This window comes from Gymnoscopelus microlampas (assembly GCF_963454915.1).
Source record: "Gymnoscopelus microlampas genome assembly, chromosome: 16".
In the NCBI taxonomy this organism is placed as follows: Eukaryota; Metazoa; Chordata; class Actinopteri; order Myctophiformes; family Myctophidae; genus Gymnoscopelus; species Gymnoscopelus microlampas.
Window position 1 is genome coordinate 46,223,422 of NC_139953.1, and position 16,580 is coordinate 46,240,001.

The 16,580-nt window shown below is 40.7% G+C and overlaps 1 protein-coding gene across 1 annotated transcript; it reads left to right on the plus strand.

Moving 5' to 3' along the window:
- Positions 1-3,945: 3,945 nt before the first annotated feature.
- Positions 3,946-11,517, plus strand: LOC311063036 (nuclear factor 7, brain-like; the record flags this gene model as incomplete). The annotated part of the gene is made up of 3 exons (XM_084082251.1): positions 3,946-4,045; positions 4,172-4,515; positions 10,588-11,517. The coding sequence occupies 3 exons, from the start codon at positions 3,946-3,948 to the stop codon at positions 11,515-11,517; spliced, it is 1,374 nt and encodes a 457-aa protein (XP_083938377.1).
- Between the last annotated feature and the right edge of the window lie 5,063 nt (positions 11,518-16,580).

Consider the following 16,580-nt stretch of genomic DNA (forward strand, 5'->3'; position numbering starts at 1 on the left):
GGTGTAGTAGTAAAACGGTGTGCAAATTAAAATAAATCACTTGATGTAATTTTACCAAGCCCCCAGAACCCAGTGGTTTCATTGAAGCCAAATGGACATGCTGGCCATTCATGGTACTGCAGCTTAGGGGCTCCTACACGAACGAGCGAAAACGGTTTCGACCAATGGGCTCGACTCATGAGCATGCGCACGAGCTTGCGTGCGGGGCTGCGCGCTTCTGTGACGCAAAGCGTAGTCTCGCGTGGCCAGACTGTTGCCTCCCACAATTTTCAAATGTTTCCGGTCATACAGTCTGGGACTCGAAAGCTCTGATCATGATTAGAATATAAACCGGATGTGAAGCCTCCTCCCCACTTCCGTTTCGTCTTTACAGTCGCGCACATTTATCCTAATATAAATACAAATCATCTAAGTGTATTTAGCTTGCTGCTTAGCAGAAATGGAAATTAAAAATTAAAATGTAAAGATATTTTAAAATACATTTTCGTGAACGGAAGTGCCAGTTTCCTCTCTTGGATTTCGGGAGTTATAGTTGAAGACTCTATATAGCATTCAGAGATTGTGGAATGGTTGTCTGGCTACGCGAGACTATGCAAAACGCGTCACAGAAGTGACGCACTGGGGCCCAAAATAGGCCGCGCCCACCAAATTTCCAACCCGGAAGAAGGGGTGATTTAGGCCCATGCGCTGGGTGAGCAACTCAATGCAAGTGGATGGGAGGAGATTTCGGGTGCCCTCTCTATTATTTTTTAACTCTATGAATTATACCCACTCCCAAAACTAAAACTCCTCAGAAAAAGACTGACATCATAATTGCACACTAGCAGCATCCCACACAGAGCAACACACATCTCTTCCACAAGCAGCTTCCAGTGCATCTTCTGCGTCCATCTGGGGCAGGAGGATGTGTTGCAGTGCTTGTCTCCTTATGCATACATTGTCTTTCTCTCTATTTCTCTTCTTGATGAGCTCCATCATGGATGCGTCCACATGTTTGCCCGTTCTACGATCTCATGGATTAAAGTTCTCAGTCACCAAGACTGATTTCAGTCACTTGGATTCCATGGAAGCCAGCATGTCTTCTATGGAAGAATGTAGCGCAGCAAAAATAGCCGATCTACAAGCTCTTGGCAGTATGTGGCAGTATGTAGAACGGCAGGAACAATATTACTAAAGCAGCCTAATTTTACATATTGTATCATTGTTTAGGAATCGGCGCTAGTGTGTGTGTGGGGGATCCTTTAACACGGTTTGACAAATCGCACATTAGGACATTTTCAGTCTTGAGATTTAAACTAGCTTTAATCCATGCGATCTACTGTACACGCACAATAGGGTTCTCCCTGGAGCTCCATCACGGGAACACCTTCCCACCTCCTAACATGTAGTGGTGGAGAAAAAAAAGATTAATGAACAGATTCAGGGATACCAATATGTCGATGTTTGTTTCTATATTGAAATCCAGTGTCATAATTTATTGCGATACTTGAACTGTGAATGACTTTGAATCAAGAATTGGTTCTTCTGAATATACTTGGTAAGCTATTTGATTACCCAGAACATTCCAACCCATACCTGCCAATAGTTCAGGATGTTCCTTGGGGGCCCCCAGTGCACAACAATCCTCACATCTTCAACCTGGACACCCAACCCAAATGCAATTGTTGCCACTACACAGTGGATTTGGCTGTCAGGTTTGACAAATGTGGCCAGGATCCGTTTCTGTGTGTCACTATCGTTGTTCTTCATGAACATGTCAAACAGTTTATTTTGGCTGACATGTTCCTTGCCATCCCAAAATCCATCCTGTAGGCTCTCGAACAATGCATAGTATACGTCTCTGACTTCTTTTGTGGAACTATACACAGTACTGAATTAATTCAGTATTAACACTATACGTACCAGTGTGTCAACTCAAACATAATTTGATTTTGATTAATAAAATGATGAATCACAAATGTATGATTAATTGGATTAACAAATGAACCTATCTCAATGATATAAAGAGAATTATCAATTGATGTAGATTCTTAGATAATTCAGTAATAATCAGAAATTCTGCACACTGAAAATTTTCAAATTATAATTCACCAATGCCTAATTCTCTCTCGTAAAACTTACGTACAAACTTGTACATTCCTCTTCAGTATGCGCCAGGCATGGTCTTCTGCAATTTAAAACATCACACAGATTGCATTTGTCAAATGGAAAAGCTCAACAAAATGTATCCAACTGTAAATTCATCCTGCGACAGATGTGGCCAGTCTCCAGCCACTTTAGCTCATATGTTCTGGCACTGCACAAAATTAACATCATATTGGCTAAATATATTTAAATCACTGTCAGACATTGTTAAAAAACCTTTTGACCCGGATCCACTGACAGCAGTATTGGGAGTCAGAGGGCCTATGGTCAAACTGACCAGTGCAGGGGTCTTCAACAGGGGGTCCGGGACCCCTAGGGGGTCCTCAGAGTTACTACAGGGGGTCCGCCAAATCTTTGTGTGGTATGATTTTTTTTTTTTACATTAACAACTTGAACCCTAGCATCCCTTTTCTGAGGAGAACTTTGGCCAAAAATAGCAGATCTATAAGCTCACAACGCCTCGCGCTGCCAGGCGTTGTGAGCTTGTAGATCGGCTATTTTGTGGCAAAGAGTTATAGGTGTAGAGGGAAAAAAGAGCAGACCAAGTAAACAAAAAAAGTTTTATCTGCAACACAATTTTATACAATTTAGAGGGGGTCCCTGCTCTGAAAACGTTGAAGACCCCTGGACTAGTGTTGTTCAGTACAACATGGTAACATTTGTGACTCTACTGGCTCGCAGACTGATATTGTTGAATTGGAAGCAAGTGCAGGCTCCAACCCATACTGCACTTATGAAAGATGTAATGCACTATTTGCAATTGCAAAAGATAAAGTTTGAATTGAGAGGGAGTGAAGACAAATTTTACAAGACCTGGCAACCCTTCGTCGACCACTTCAATAAGTGCACGCTGACCCCTCCTACATAATGGTTAACTTATACATTTTTAAAAAAGGAAAAGGAACTGGAGTGTTTTTCTTTTTTCTTTTGATTTTTTACAAAAGATATGTGCAGGGAGATTATGAGAGCAAGAGTGTCTGTTCTGTTTTTTGTTTGTATCTGTATAACTGTTTGTTGTTGTTTTTATGTTGTAATGTAATATTTTATTTTAATTCATACCAAAAGACCCCCTCCATTGGCATACTGGGAGCCCGTGTAAGAGTGAAAATTGTCTATTATAATCGATGCAAAGTTCGTTTTTTCTCTACTACTGTTCATCGTGGAGTCTCATGATACTCAAACATGCACCGAATGTCGCGAACGAGCGACCGTTCGTGCAGAACGAGATGACGCAGGTTGCTTGTTTCTTCCATAGACGCCAGGTTCAGGTTCCATAGAAATACTTCATTATCCTGGCTCGACACACAGCCTGGCTTGACAAGGCCTAGCTCGACAAAGTCGCTCCTTTTCAGCCTGGCTTGGCGTTCATGGAACCGAATGAACCAGGCTATACGGACCCGACTTTGTCAAGCCTGGATATGACTTAAGGCCAGGCACACACAAATTTGTGTTTGTGTGTGTGTGTGTGTACTTTGCAACAGGTCTGTGGTGGTGTGTCAAAGCTCCGCCGCCTGCCAGATTCATCTGAGACGATTAGATTGACCTTCAGATCAAACACAACTTCCAGTGAGGAGGACAGACTGTGTTTCCACATCAGCTACAGGAGGGAATACTGACCCAGACCACTGGAACCTGCTGCTGACTCTGTCAGCTGAATGGACTTTAACAACAACCACGATTCACAGTGAAAGGGAATCGTGGTTGGGAATGCTCAGGGAACATTCTAGAGGAGGCAGTGTTACTACGACTGACTGACTTCCTGTATTAAGCAGAGTATGTGTAGCTTCACTCAGAGACTAAATGGCTTCCACGTCGTCTCTTCCAGAAGAGGATTATTCCTGTCCTGTGTGTCGTGACATCTTTAAAGATCCTGTTATACTGTCATGTAGCCACAGCCTCTGTAATGCTTGTCTGCAGGAATGGTGGAGACAGAAGACAATAAAGCGATGTCCACATTCAACAGACCATCTACCCATACATTCAACAGATCATACATTCAACACAGATCATACAATACATTCAACAGATCATCTACCCCTTAACCTGGCTCTGAAGAACCTGTGTGAGGCCTTCATACAGGAGAGACGGAGAGCTTCAAAACGTGAGAGAACTTCCTCAGGGTCTGAGGATTTCTGCAGTCTGCATGCTGAGAAACTCAAACTGTTCTGTCTGGAATGTCAACAGCCAGTGTGTGTTGTGTGTCGAGATTCTAAAAAACACACCAACCACACCAACCGTTTCAGACCCATCGATGAAGCTGCTCTGGATCACAAGGAGGAAGTCCAGAAATTACTGAAGCCTTTACAGGAGAAACTGGAGGTATTTAATCAAGTTAAAAAGAAAAGTGACCGAACAGCAAAACACATTAAGGTCCAGGCCCGGCACACAAAGATGCAGATTAAGGAACAGTTTAAAAAGCTTCATCGGTTCCTTAAAGAGGAAGAGGAGGCCAGCATCACTGCACTGAGGGATGAAGAGCAGCAGAGGAGTCAGATGATGAAGGAGAAAATTAAGGGTCTGAACAGAGAGATATCCACCCTTTCAAAAAACATCAGAGTCATAGAGAAGGGGCTGAGAGCTGAACACATCTCATTCCTGCAGAACTACAAGACCACAATGGAAAGAGTCAAGTTCACACTGCAGGACCCACAGCTGGTCTCAGGTTCACTGATAGATGTCACCAAACACCTGAGAAACCTGACCTTCAGAGTCTGGAACAAGATGAAGGACATTGTCTCCTACACTCCTGTCATTCTGGACCCCAACACTGCCCATCCAGTATACACCCTGTCTGATGATCTGACCAGTGTGAGAGATGGAGAGGAACAGCAGCTTCCTGACAACCCAGAGAGGTTTGACCAAGTTGGCTATGTCCTGGGTTCTGAGGGCTTTAACTCATGGACTCACAGCTGGGATGTTGAGGTTGGAGACAATGCAGACTGGGTAGTGGGTGTGTTACCAGAGTCTTACCAGAGGAAGGAAGACAGAGGGGGTCCACGCTGGGGAATAATGTTAGATGAAGGTGAATACACAGCAGGATCACCAGGGTCAGTCACTCCTCTCTCATTGAAGCAGAAACCTCAGAGGATCAGAGTCCAGCTGGACTGGAATGAAGGAAAGCTGTCATTCTCTGATCCTGATACTAACACACACAGACACACCTTCGAATACACTTTCACTGACACACTCGTTCCATTCATTTACACTGATGATAGTGTGTCTTTAAAGGAGGATATTACTTTTATTTTATAGAATCTGTATATATGATTGTGTTGTGGTCAATGACAGTCACATTGACAAGTGTTTCCCAAAGCGGTGGTTCTCAAACGTGTTCATGTCAAGGACCCCCAAATGCATTTGGCCACGGACCCCCATCTTAAAACAAACATATTTACTGATACTGTTCCTCAAACAGTAAAAACTGTGAGGAGCCTATTGTGGGTGTGAACTGGAGGATGGGGGACCCGTCCTAAATAGCCTGCATCAGGGCCCGCTGTTACTACGTTACACCACTGATCCTGACTGTTCCTGTGTGAACCTGTGTCTAATGATCATTCTCTGCCTGATCCCTGATTACATTAGTCTTCACTGTTTGATCTCCTGCTTCTGATCCTTGACTGTAATCTGGATTAAACCTTGATGTGAACTTCCTGCCTGATGGTTTCTGTGTTGTCCTCTCACTATTTACGACAGTCCAGGTTATAGACTCTAGGCTATAAAATATATCATGAGTCAAACTAATTCACTTGATGTTATCCCTTTATAATGACTGGTGTCAAAAATCACGTTATTATTTTTCATCAAACCAAGACATTATGGCAGGGCATTTAACTTTGATAAATAGCCTACATTTTGGTATTATTTATAATTCCAGTATATTCTGTATTCAGTTATGACTTACTCATTATCATGTTCTGATCTGCCTAGTGACAGTCAAGACTTTGGTGTCAACTCGGCCACAATCATAACTTCATAATGTCACCCTTCAAAATAATGTATTAGCTGTTGAAAGAGAAAAGGATGATTCAACAACATTCAGTCATGGGCCAAGTGACTAAAACAACTGACTGACTTACCAGAAAACACAGCAGAAATATATGAAAATGTCCTGTTGCTACTGTTAAAGTTCACTTTAAAAGAGTTGACATTATTTATTTCTATAAATATTGTACAGATCAGTTTTATTTGTCTTAAGATGAAAGGCAGAGTGACAAGACTAGTGATGATGTCACCAAGAGACACATACTGGAGCTATCATGTTATGACATTTTCATTTCTCTATACAGTAGGCTACATCTACTTCTCTAAATCTCAGAGGTGAACATTGTGCTTTCAATTCCACTGTATGTATGTATGTATGTATGTATATATATTTATTATTACAAAACATACATTAACCAATTGAGCCCTATTTTATACTTGGGAATTGAAAAATAGCCGATTCATAAGCTCACAATGTGTTGCTTCGAGTTGTGAGCTTGTCCATCTGCTATTTGGGGGATTTTGGGTGAAATGAGACATTCTGCATAATGAGCACTGCAAGTATTTTTGCATTTACTCAATGTACTGCTTATGTGAAATTTAGAAACGGGTAGTAACAGCCTGTCGATCCGGATGGTTTGGAAGATAGCCTACTGTATACCTACATGATCTCTCTCTCTCTCACACACACACACACACACACACACACACACACACACACACACACACACACACACACACACACACACACACACACACACACACACACACACACACACACACACACACACACACACTTATTGTTGTCTTATTTGCATTTTAAATGCAGATGGCCCACTCAGTACAGCACAGTCAGATAGATAATCTACACACTTTAGGTGTGTCATTGTCTCCAAGTATCCCCCAATTTACACATTCTAGTATCTAGACTGTGGGTCGTTGAGCTACACCAGTCATTCTCTAAGACTAAGTACTCTCTCGTTCCAAGGACCCTCAGTTTGATTTACATTAGGCCAGAAATTCTGTTCAAATAGCAATTATTGTACATTATTCAGTTATATTTATGTGAATGGGTGGTGAAGACTGTCCTAAAACCTCACAATGAGAACCACTGATATACTATTTGTATTTTTCTTGTTATTAATGTAGCATTTATTTATACATTTATCATTTATTTATAAAAGATACATTCTGTTCAAATAGCAATTATTGTGCATTCTCCAGTTATACAGTATCTATGTGAAGATTGTCCTAAAACCTCACAATGAGAACCACTGATACACTATTTGTATTTGTATTTTTATTAATGTATCATTTATTCATACAGGTGATCTCATTGAGACTCATTCTCAAGACACCCAGTTCAGACATGAATATAGACACACTGTTTACGTGACATGTGGAAGGACAAGTAGGCAACCAGTCTAATATGGAAAATTGTACTTGTTTGCGGGTGATTCTGCACTCCTGGTCTCGGACGAGGACAAAGTGCAGGTTGAAAAAACCCTTTTAACCTGGGTTGCATTCTAGAGAACAGTCTTTCCAGTGAAAAAAATGGCAACAGATCAAGAAAGTCAACCAAAGAACTAGATGTTTGGGCAGGGTCTCCTCGTTGGTCTGTAGGAATGCTCTGAGAACACTAGCTGGAGCACTCATCCAATGTCATTTTGACTCTGCATGCACCTCATGGTGCTCTAGCACCTCAAAGGCATCAAAACTTCAGACCTATCAGAACTAATTAAGCATTTGGAGTGTGTTTAAAAAGACCAGGCTCATAACGACACTTTGTTAAAAATGACTTGTATTGAGTGCTTTATTTTTGTTTCGTTTTCGTACTCCTGTGACAAAGCATGTGTATTTTTGATTTATTTTCATTTGTTAGTTACAATTTATCAACTGCCTCTTTTGTTTATGCTCGATACCTTCATTTCAACTGTTTTTTTCTCCCCAAATGAAAGGAAGGACAGTTTAGCTGCTGTTTTTACTTCTAAACCCACACACATAGGACTCACCTAACCCCTGCTCATTATAAGCTAGGGTGGGATGGCTCATGGTAGAGGAAAGAGTACACCAGAGGGAGCTCCACGGATCTCATTCCTCCCAGATTCGGCACAAACATGCGGATGAATTAATTCTACTGTTATGCCACCAAAATGTGGAATGTCCTACCAACAGCCATCAAAGAGTGTGGCTTCCTACCCTCCTTCAAAACCGCCATAAAATAGCACCTGTCTGGAATTTGCAACTGAGTTCTAACTTGCCAAAATAAATGACCCCCCCACTGTTTTTCTGTAAATATACTTTTACTGCTCCTAGTATCTATGATCTTGTATGTATGTTGTATGTCTTTATATGTCTTGGTGAATTGAATATATAAACATGAACATATAGTGTACCTCAGGTGACAATATAGTATGCAGATGTATAATATCTGCACAACATGTTGCACTGCATATTGAAGGGAATGTAAATAAATGTGTTTGGTGCATCTCTTGTGTTTAGCAGACCAGGACTTAAACTCATCCACATTTAAAAAGTACAGAAAGTGAATTATTTGTTAACATTCCCCGTTCTGTGTGCAGATAAGCTGAGAAAATAGCTCATCTACAAGTCCAGTAAACATTGCGATGTGACGTGTTGTGCGCTTGTATATCGGCTATCTTCAAAGAAAAAGAAGAATTGTAATCTTAGAACGTTTGACCAACACAAATCTTATGGGGGATCCTGGGACCCATTTAAAATGGGGTCCACATCTAAATCAAATGTCATAGCAATTGTCATTGATATGAAAATGTTTGAAATCGACAAACAAAGTATGACAACATTATATCAATACAGTTAGGCTACTACTGTGAACATTACTACAAGTGAGTAGCTATCGATTCTAAAATGGTGCAATTATGAATGTAAGACAATTACTTGCCATTACTATGCTACTGTTCCAAAAGCATTCTGCAAGCCTTCTAAAAATCAAAAAAGGTAATGTCCAACAACGTATAAATAAAAATGGTATTAGATTCACATACCACTCGGCTAACCTTTTTATAATCTAACATGACAATTGTATTGCACAGCTAAGAACTTTATCAATCATTAATACTGACAACTCTGGGTCTGCTTTCTTTGGCAAAGAAAAACATTCAACATGTTAATGAAGCAAAGGACACAAAGAAACTTGTGTCTATGTAAATGTTTCTCTGATGATGGCCCATCATCATCATCAAGGTGTCTTTTGTTATGAGCCTTTCACATTGAAATGGCCCTGACTGCAGTTACTTGGTTGGAGGAGAGCTGAGAGGAGGTGGGAGGAGGTGTTTCTCCACTCCAAGACAAAAGGGAGGTGCTACTTATACTCCTACATCAGCACAACACACACTGTCCTGCTCAGTCAGTGCTCAGAGTCAGACAGACCACAGAACACCGAGACACACAGAGACAAGCAACTGTTATTATTTCAGTTCAACTTTCAGGCTGCACTCTTCTTCACAGGACCTTCTGAGAAAACATTGGAGTAGGATCCTAGGTTACAGGTAAGAGAATATCATGGGATGACAATAAACCTTATAATCTTCTGAATTTGTTGTCAATTTCCCCATAAAGTAATTGAATTAGTAACGAGCCCATTCAAACAAGCCCAAAGTAATTGTAATTGTAACTGTGTTGTTAGTCTTTCTGATGTTTCTGATGCATGCCTACCAATATATTGAGAGTTATGTTCTAGTCTGAACAACACTATGTAAAATAACTATCACAGCCAGAATCTGGCAATTTTAAGACAGTTCATCAAAGAGTAAAATCAACAGGAAGTTTGACATAATGTATCTCTTTGCAACAGGTCTGTGGTGGTGTGTCAAAGCTCTGCCCCCTGCCAGACTCATCTGAGACGATAAGATTGACCTTCAGATCAAACACAACTTCCAGCTACAGGAGATAATACTGACCCAGACAACTGGAACCTGCTGCTGACTCTGTCAGCTGAATGGACTTTAACAACAACCACGATTCACAGTGAAAGTAAACTTCAGGGAACATTCTAGAGGAGGACGTGTCACCACTGACTGATTTCCTGTATTGAGCAGTGTGTTTGTAGCTTCACTCAGAGACTAAATGGCTTCCACATTGTTTCTTCCAGAAGAGGATTTGTCCTGTCCTGGGTGTTGTAACATCTTCATGTATATTGAAGATGCAGTTATCCTGTCACACAGCTTCTGTAATGCCTGTGTGCAGGAATGGTGTAGACATAAGACAATAAAGCAATGTCCAGTTTGTAAGGAAATACATTCAACAGATCATCTACAACATAACCTGGCTCTGAAGAACGTGTGTAAGGCCTTCATACAGGAGAGACGGAGAGCTGCAAAACGTAAGAGAGCTGCAGAGGATGAGGAGCGCTGCAGCATGTATGCTGAGATCTTTAATGAAGTTAAAAAGAAAAGTGACCGAACAGCAGAACACATTCAGGTCCAGGCCCAGCACACAGAGAGGCAGATTAAGGAACAGTTTAAGAAGCTTCACCAGTTTCTACAAGAGGAAGAGGAGGCCAGCATCACTGCACTGAGGGAGGAAGAGCAGCAGAAGAGTCAGATGATGAAGGAGAAGATTGAGGGTCTGAACAGAGACATATTAAACCTTTCAAACAGCATCAGAGCCCTAGGGCAGGGGGAAATTAACTTGTTTTTGCAGATCCATACAATGGACAATGGACAATGGACAAATGGAGTCGAGCTCACACTGCAGGACCCACAGCTTGGCTCTGGACCACTGATAGATGTGACCAAACACCTGGGCAACCTGACATTCAGAGTCTGGAACAAGATGAAGGACATTATCTCCTACACTCCTGTCATTCTGGACCCCAACACTGCTATTTCAGTATACACCCTGTCTGATGATCTGACCAGTGTGAGACATGGAGAGGAACAGCAGCTTCCTGACAACCCAGAGAGGTTTGACTGCTATGGCTTTGTCCTGGGTTCTGAGGGCTTTAACTCAGGGACTCACAGCTGGGATGTTGAGGTTGGAGACAATGCAGCCTGGGAAGTTGGTTTGTTAGCAGAGCCTTACCAGAGGAAGGGAGACGAAGCAGGGGGTCAACACTGGGGAATACTGTTAGAGGAAGGTGAATACGTAGCACACAAAGTACAAGTAACACCCCCACACAGGTCAGTCACTGATCTCTCATTGAAGCAGAAACCTCAGAGGATCAGAGTCCAGCTGGACTTTAATGAAGCAAAGCTGTCATTCTCTGATCCTGATACTAACACACACATACACACCTTCAGACACTTTTTCACTGACACAGTCTTTCCATACATTTACAATTTAGATGATAGTGCCCCTCTGAAAATGTTACCCGGGAAGATCAGTGTAACTGTGGAACAATGCAGTTAGACATGATGATGATGATGAACTTTAAATGGGTTTTATAGAATCTATAATATAATATGATTGTGTTGTTGTCAATCAACATTAGAATGCGACATTCTGATCTATGACCTCATCAAAATGTCCACATTGTGAAGTTGTGATGATGTCATGTTATTATGGATATCATCTATTGTTTTTGGTCAATAATGAATCCTTAGAATGAGGCTGGTAACAATAATGTTCTTTTCATTTGATCTATTATACACGTTTTTTTAAAAAAATGTGTTTAAAAACTTCAACTTGACCTTCTGATCAAAAGGACTGATTTACAGCCGGATTTACTGTGCTTTGATAGCAAAAATGTAAGATCAAATAAAAGGAGTGAAAAGGATGAATACAGTCAAAGGGGTAGATAAGGAGAACGATGGAAATGTAGACTAAAGTGTAAATACAATGTCAAAACAACAGTTGAGTCAATCTGGTAGAGTTGTTTTTAACTGTACTGTGTTCTTCATGTTCTCTCAACTGTCCTTCTGTTCACTGTTTATTGTATTGTCTCTCAATGACATGGGAGACATAGTGTTTCTGATGTTTAATGAGACTGCATTCCACATTAAAGTGTGATTATAAACATGATCTGAAGTCATGGTTGTTTTTATAGTGAGAGGTAGTGGATTCATACAGTAAATTCATGTGTGATTCTAGTCTAGTCTTACTCAAACTGGTGTGTAGATATTTAGTATTTGAAGAAATGATTTCATACGTAATGAAATTAATTACAATCATTTTCAACATTTAGAGTGTTTGTGAAAGCATAAAGGAAGACTATTATGGGCCCTATTCAGGGGTGGATTACAAAACTGGGCCTATACTGGGCGCAAGAACTCAGGAGGCCCTAATCCAGAGCCTTTGTGTGAATTTCCATGGTTATTAAAGTTACTTATTAGGAAAAAAATAGATTAAAAAGTTAAAAACTATAGAAGTCAAGGTAAAAAAAAGAGGGATTAGGTAGGGAATGCGAGTCTGAAAGGGTGGGTTATGAGTGTGGTTTTAAACGTGGGGAGAGTGGGGGCAGCTTTGATGTGAGGTGGGAGTGAGTTCCATGGGGCCCACAGAGAAGGCCCCGTCACCCCAGGTTGGTTTCTTTGTTCTGGGGATGTCCAGGAGGTTGGCATCACCCGACCTGAGGGAGCGGGAGGGGCGTGGCGTTGGAGGAGTTAGCGGGGAGCCTAGTTGTTGAGGGCCTTGTAGGTGGTGATTAGTATTTTATAATCTATTATGTGCTTGACTGGGAGCCAGTGGAGGTTCACAGAGGACTGGTGTGATGTGGTCCCTGGATGGGGTTCTGGTGAGCAGGCGGGGGGGGCAGAGTTTTGTACAAACTGTAGTTTCTTGAGAACCTTGGTGGTGACACCGTATAGCAGGGGTCAGCAACCTTTTTGACATGAAGTGCCCGTGTTTTTATCGTCTTAATAGTCAGTGTGCCATATCAACAATATGTTTGATTATGACACCACATCAAAATACAATATTTCCAACAAATTGTGATTGTCCATGTACATGTACATAACAACCTTTATTCAGGTTTTAATTATCAGGACATTGTAATGATCATTAGACTCTGAGCAATACCCCACACCTACTGTATCTACCAGACTGCCTCCCCAGTCAGAGTTTACAGTTTGAGTGAATGTAGAATCATGTGCACGATGTGATTTGCATACAGGTGTGAGGGGAGTTAATGTAAGACCCCCATCTGAAAACAGGGACCGCCATACAAGATTTGTGTTGTTAAAATGAACACACACACACACACACACACACACACACACACACACACACACACAATTAGTGTTGTCTTCTTTGCATTTTAAATGCAGATGGCCCACTCAGCACAGATAGATCATCTACACACGTTAGGTGTGTCATTGTCTCCAAGTATCCCCCAATTTACACATTCTAGTATCTAGACTGTGGGTCGTTGAGCTACAGTAATTATCTAAGTACTCTCTCATTCCTAGGACCCTCAGTTTGATTTACATTAGGCCACACAATTCTGTTCAAATAGCAATTCTTGTACATTCTCCAGTTATACAGTATTTATGTGAATGGATGGTGAAGATTGTCCTAAAACCTCACATTGAGAACTGATACATTATTTGTATTTTTATTAATGTATCATTTGTTTATACAGGTGATCTCATTGAGACTCATTCTCAAGACACCCAGTTCAGACGTATAGCTTATAGACACTGTTGACATGACATGTGGATGGATAAGTAGGAAACCAGTCTAATATGGCAAATTGTATTTGTTCGCTCCTGGTCTCGGACGAGGACAAAGTGCAGGTTGAAAAAAAACTTTTAACCTGGGTTGCATCTTAGAGAACAGTATTTCCAGTGAAAAAATGGCAACAGATCAAGAAAGTCAAACAAAGAACTAGATGTTTGGGCAGGGTCTCCTCGTTGGTCAGTTAATGCTCTGAGGACACTAGCTGGAGCACTCATCCAATGTCATTTTGACTCTGCATGCACCTCATGGTGCTCTAGCACCTCAAAGGCATTAAAAACACAACTTCAGACCTATCAAAACTAACTGATCAGGTTACTTCTAAACCCACACACATAGGACTGATTTACAGCCGGATTTACTGTCCTTTGATAGCAAAAATGTAAGATCAAATAAAAGGAGTGAAAAGGATGAATACAGTCAAAGGGGTAGATAAGGAGAACGATGGAAATGAAGACTAAAGTGTAAATACAATGTCAAAACAACAGTTGAGTCAATCTGGTAGAGTTGTTTTTAACTGTACTGTGTTCTTCATGTTCTCTCAACTGTCCTTCTGTTCACTGTTTATTGTATTGTCTCTCAATGCCCATGTCATTGAGAGACAATACAATAAACAGTGAACACAGACATAATGTTTCTGATGTTTAATGAGACTGCATTCCACATTAAAGTCTGATTATAAACATGATCTGAAGTCATGGTTGTTTTTATAGTGAGAGGTAGCAGATTCATACAGTAAATGAATGTGTGATTCTAGTCTAGTCTTACTGCAGGGTGTGTTGGTATGACGTCTTTAACTCAAACTGGTGTGTAGATATTTAGTATTTGAAGAAATGATTTCATACGTAATTAAATTAATTACAATCATTTTCAACATTTAGAGTGTTTGTGAAAGCATAAAGGAAGACTATTATGGGCCCTATTCAGGGGTGGATTACAGAACTCAGGAGGCCCTAATCCAGAGCCTTTGTGTGTTATTAAAGCTACTTATTAGGAATAAAATAGATTAAAAAGTTAAAAAATATAGAAGTCAAGGTAAAAAAAAAAGAGGGATTAGGTAGGGAATGCGAGCCTGAAAGGGTGGGTTATGAGTGTGGTTTTAAACGTGTGGAGAGTGGGGGTAGCTTTGATGTGAGGTGGGAGTGAGTTCCATGGGGCCCACAGAGAAGGCCCCGTCACCCCAGGTTGGTTTCTTTGTTCTGGGGATGTCCAGGAGGTTGGCATCACCCGACCTGAGGGAGCGGGGGGCGTGGCGTTGGAGGAGTTAGCGGGGAGCCTAGTTGAGGGCCTTGTAGGTGGTGATTAGTATTTTATAATCTATTTGTGCTATTTGTGCTTGACTGGGAGCCAGTGGTCCCTGGATCGGGTTCTGGTGAGCAGGCGGGGGGCAGAGTTTTGTACAAACTGTAGTTTCTTGAGAACCTGGGTGGTGACACCGTATAGCAGGGGTCAGCAACCTTTTTGACATGAAGTGCCATGTTCACAAGTGAGTAGCTATCGATTGTAAAATGGTGCAATTATGAATGTAAGAAAATTACTTGCCATCAATATGCTACTGTTCCAAAATCATTCTGCCTGTTTTCTAAAATGGAAAAAAGGTAATGTCCAGCAACTTGTATAAATAAAAATGGTATTAGATTCACATACCACTCGGCTAACCTTTTTATAATCTAAATGACAATTGTATTGCACAGCTAGGAGCTTTATCAATCATTAATACTGACAACTCTGGGTTTGCTTTCTTTGGCAAAGACAAACATTCAACATGTTAATGAAGCAAAGGACACAAAGAAACTTGTGTCTATGTAAATGTTTCTCTGATGATGGCCCATCATCATCAACGTGGCTTTTGTTATGAGCCTTTCACATTGAAATAGCCCTGACTGCAGTTCATTGGAGGAGAGCTAAGAGGAGGTGGGAGGAGGTGTTTCTCCACTCCAAGACAAAAGGGAGGTGACTATAAACCTCATAATCTTCTGAATGTGTTGGCAATTTTCACATAAAGTAATTGAATTAGTAACGAGCCCATTAAAATGTCAATAATTATAACTATAAAAAAAAATGTGTTATTAAAGTGGCACATATTTCACTCATTCTACCTACCCTGTAGTTCAGTGGTGGAAGACTTTAGTTTTACTTGGTTGCAATTAAACAAAAACAATCTGTTACAAGTAATTGAAGTCAATTGGAATAAAAAGCAGATGAGACTATAAATTCTATGTAGGCCTACCAAGTTTTGACACAAGTCATATTGAACCACACAAGACATATTGAGAGTTATGTTCTAGTCTGAACTTGAACAACATTTTATGTAAAATAAAATAATAATAGTCACAGCCAGAATCTGATCATTTTAAGACGCTGTTCGTCAAAGAGTAAAATAAACAAGGAGATTAACATAAGGCCTCTTTTCCCAAAGTGTTGCCTCGGATGGGCTTGGTTTGAGGTAATAGTTTGGGCATAGTTTCTGTGAGTTTAAGGTTAGGTTTAGGCATAGTTTCTGTGAGTTTAAGGTTAGGTTTAGGCATAGTTTCTGTGAGTTTAAGGTTAGGTTTAGACATAGTTTCTGTGAGTTTAAGGTTAGGTTTAGGCATTGTTTCTGTGAGTTTAAGGTTAGGTTTAGGCATAGTTTATGTGAGTTTAAGGTGAGGTTTGGGCATAGTTTGTCTGAAGGTGCATGTATGTATAAATATAATTGTACATACAATTTTGATTTTGACAAGTACACATGTATCTAAAAGCCATTATATGTCAAAAGTACACCTTTTGTTTTAGTTTTTCCCCTTACCTCCAGCCCC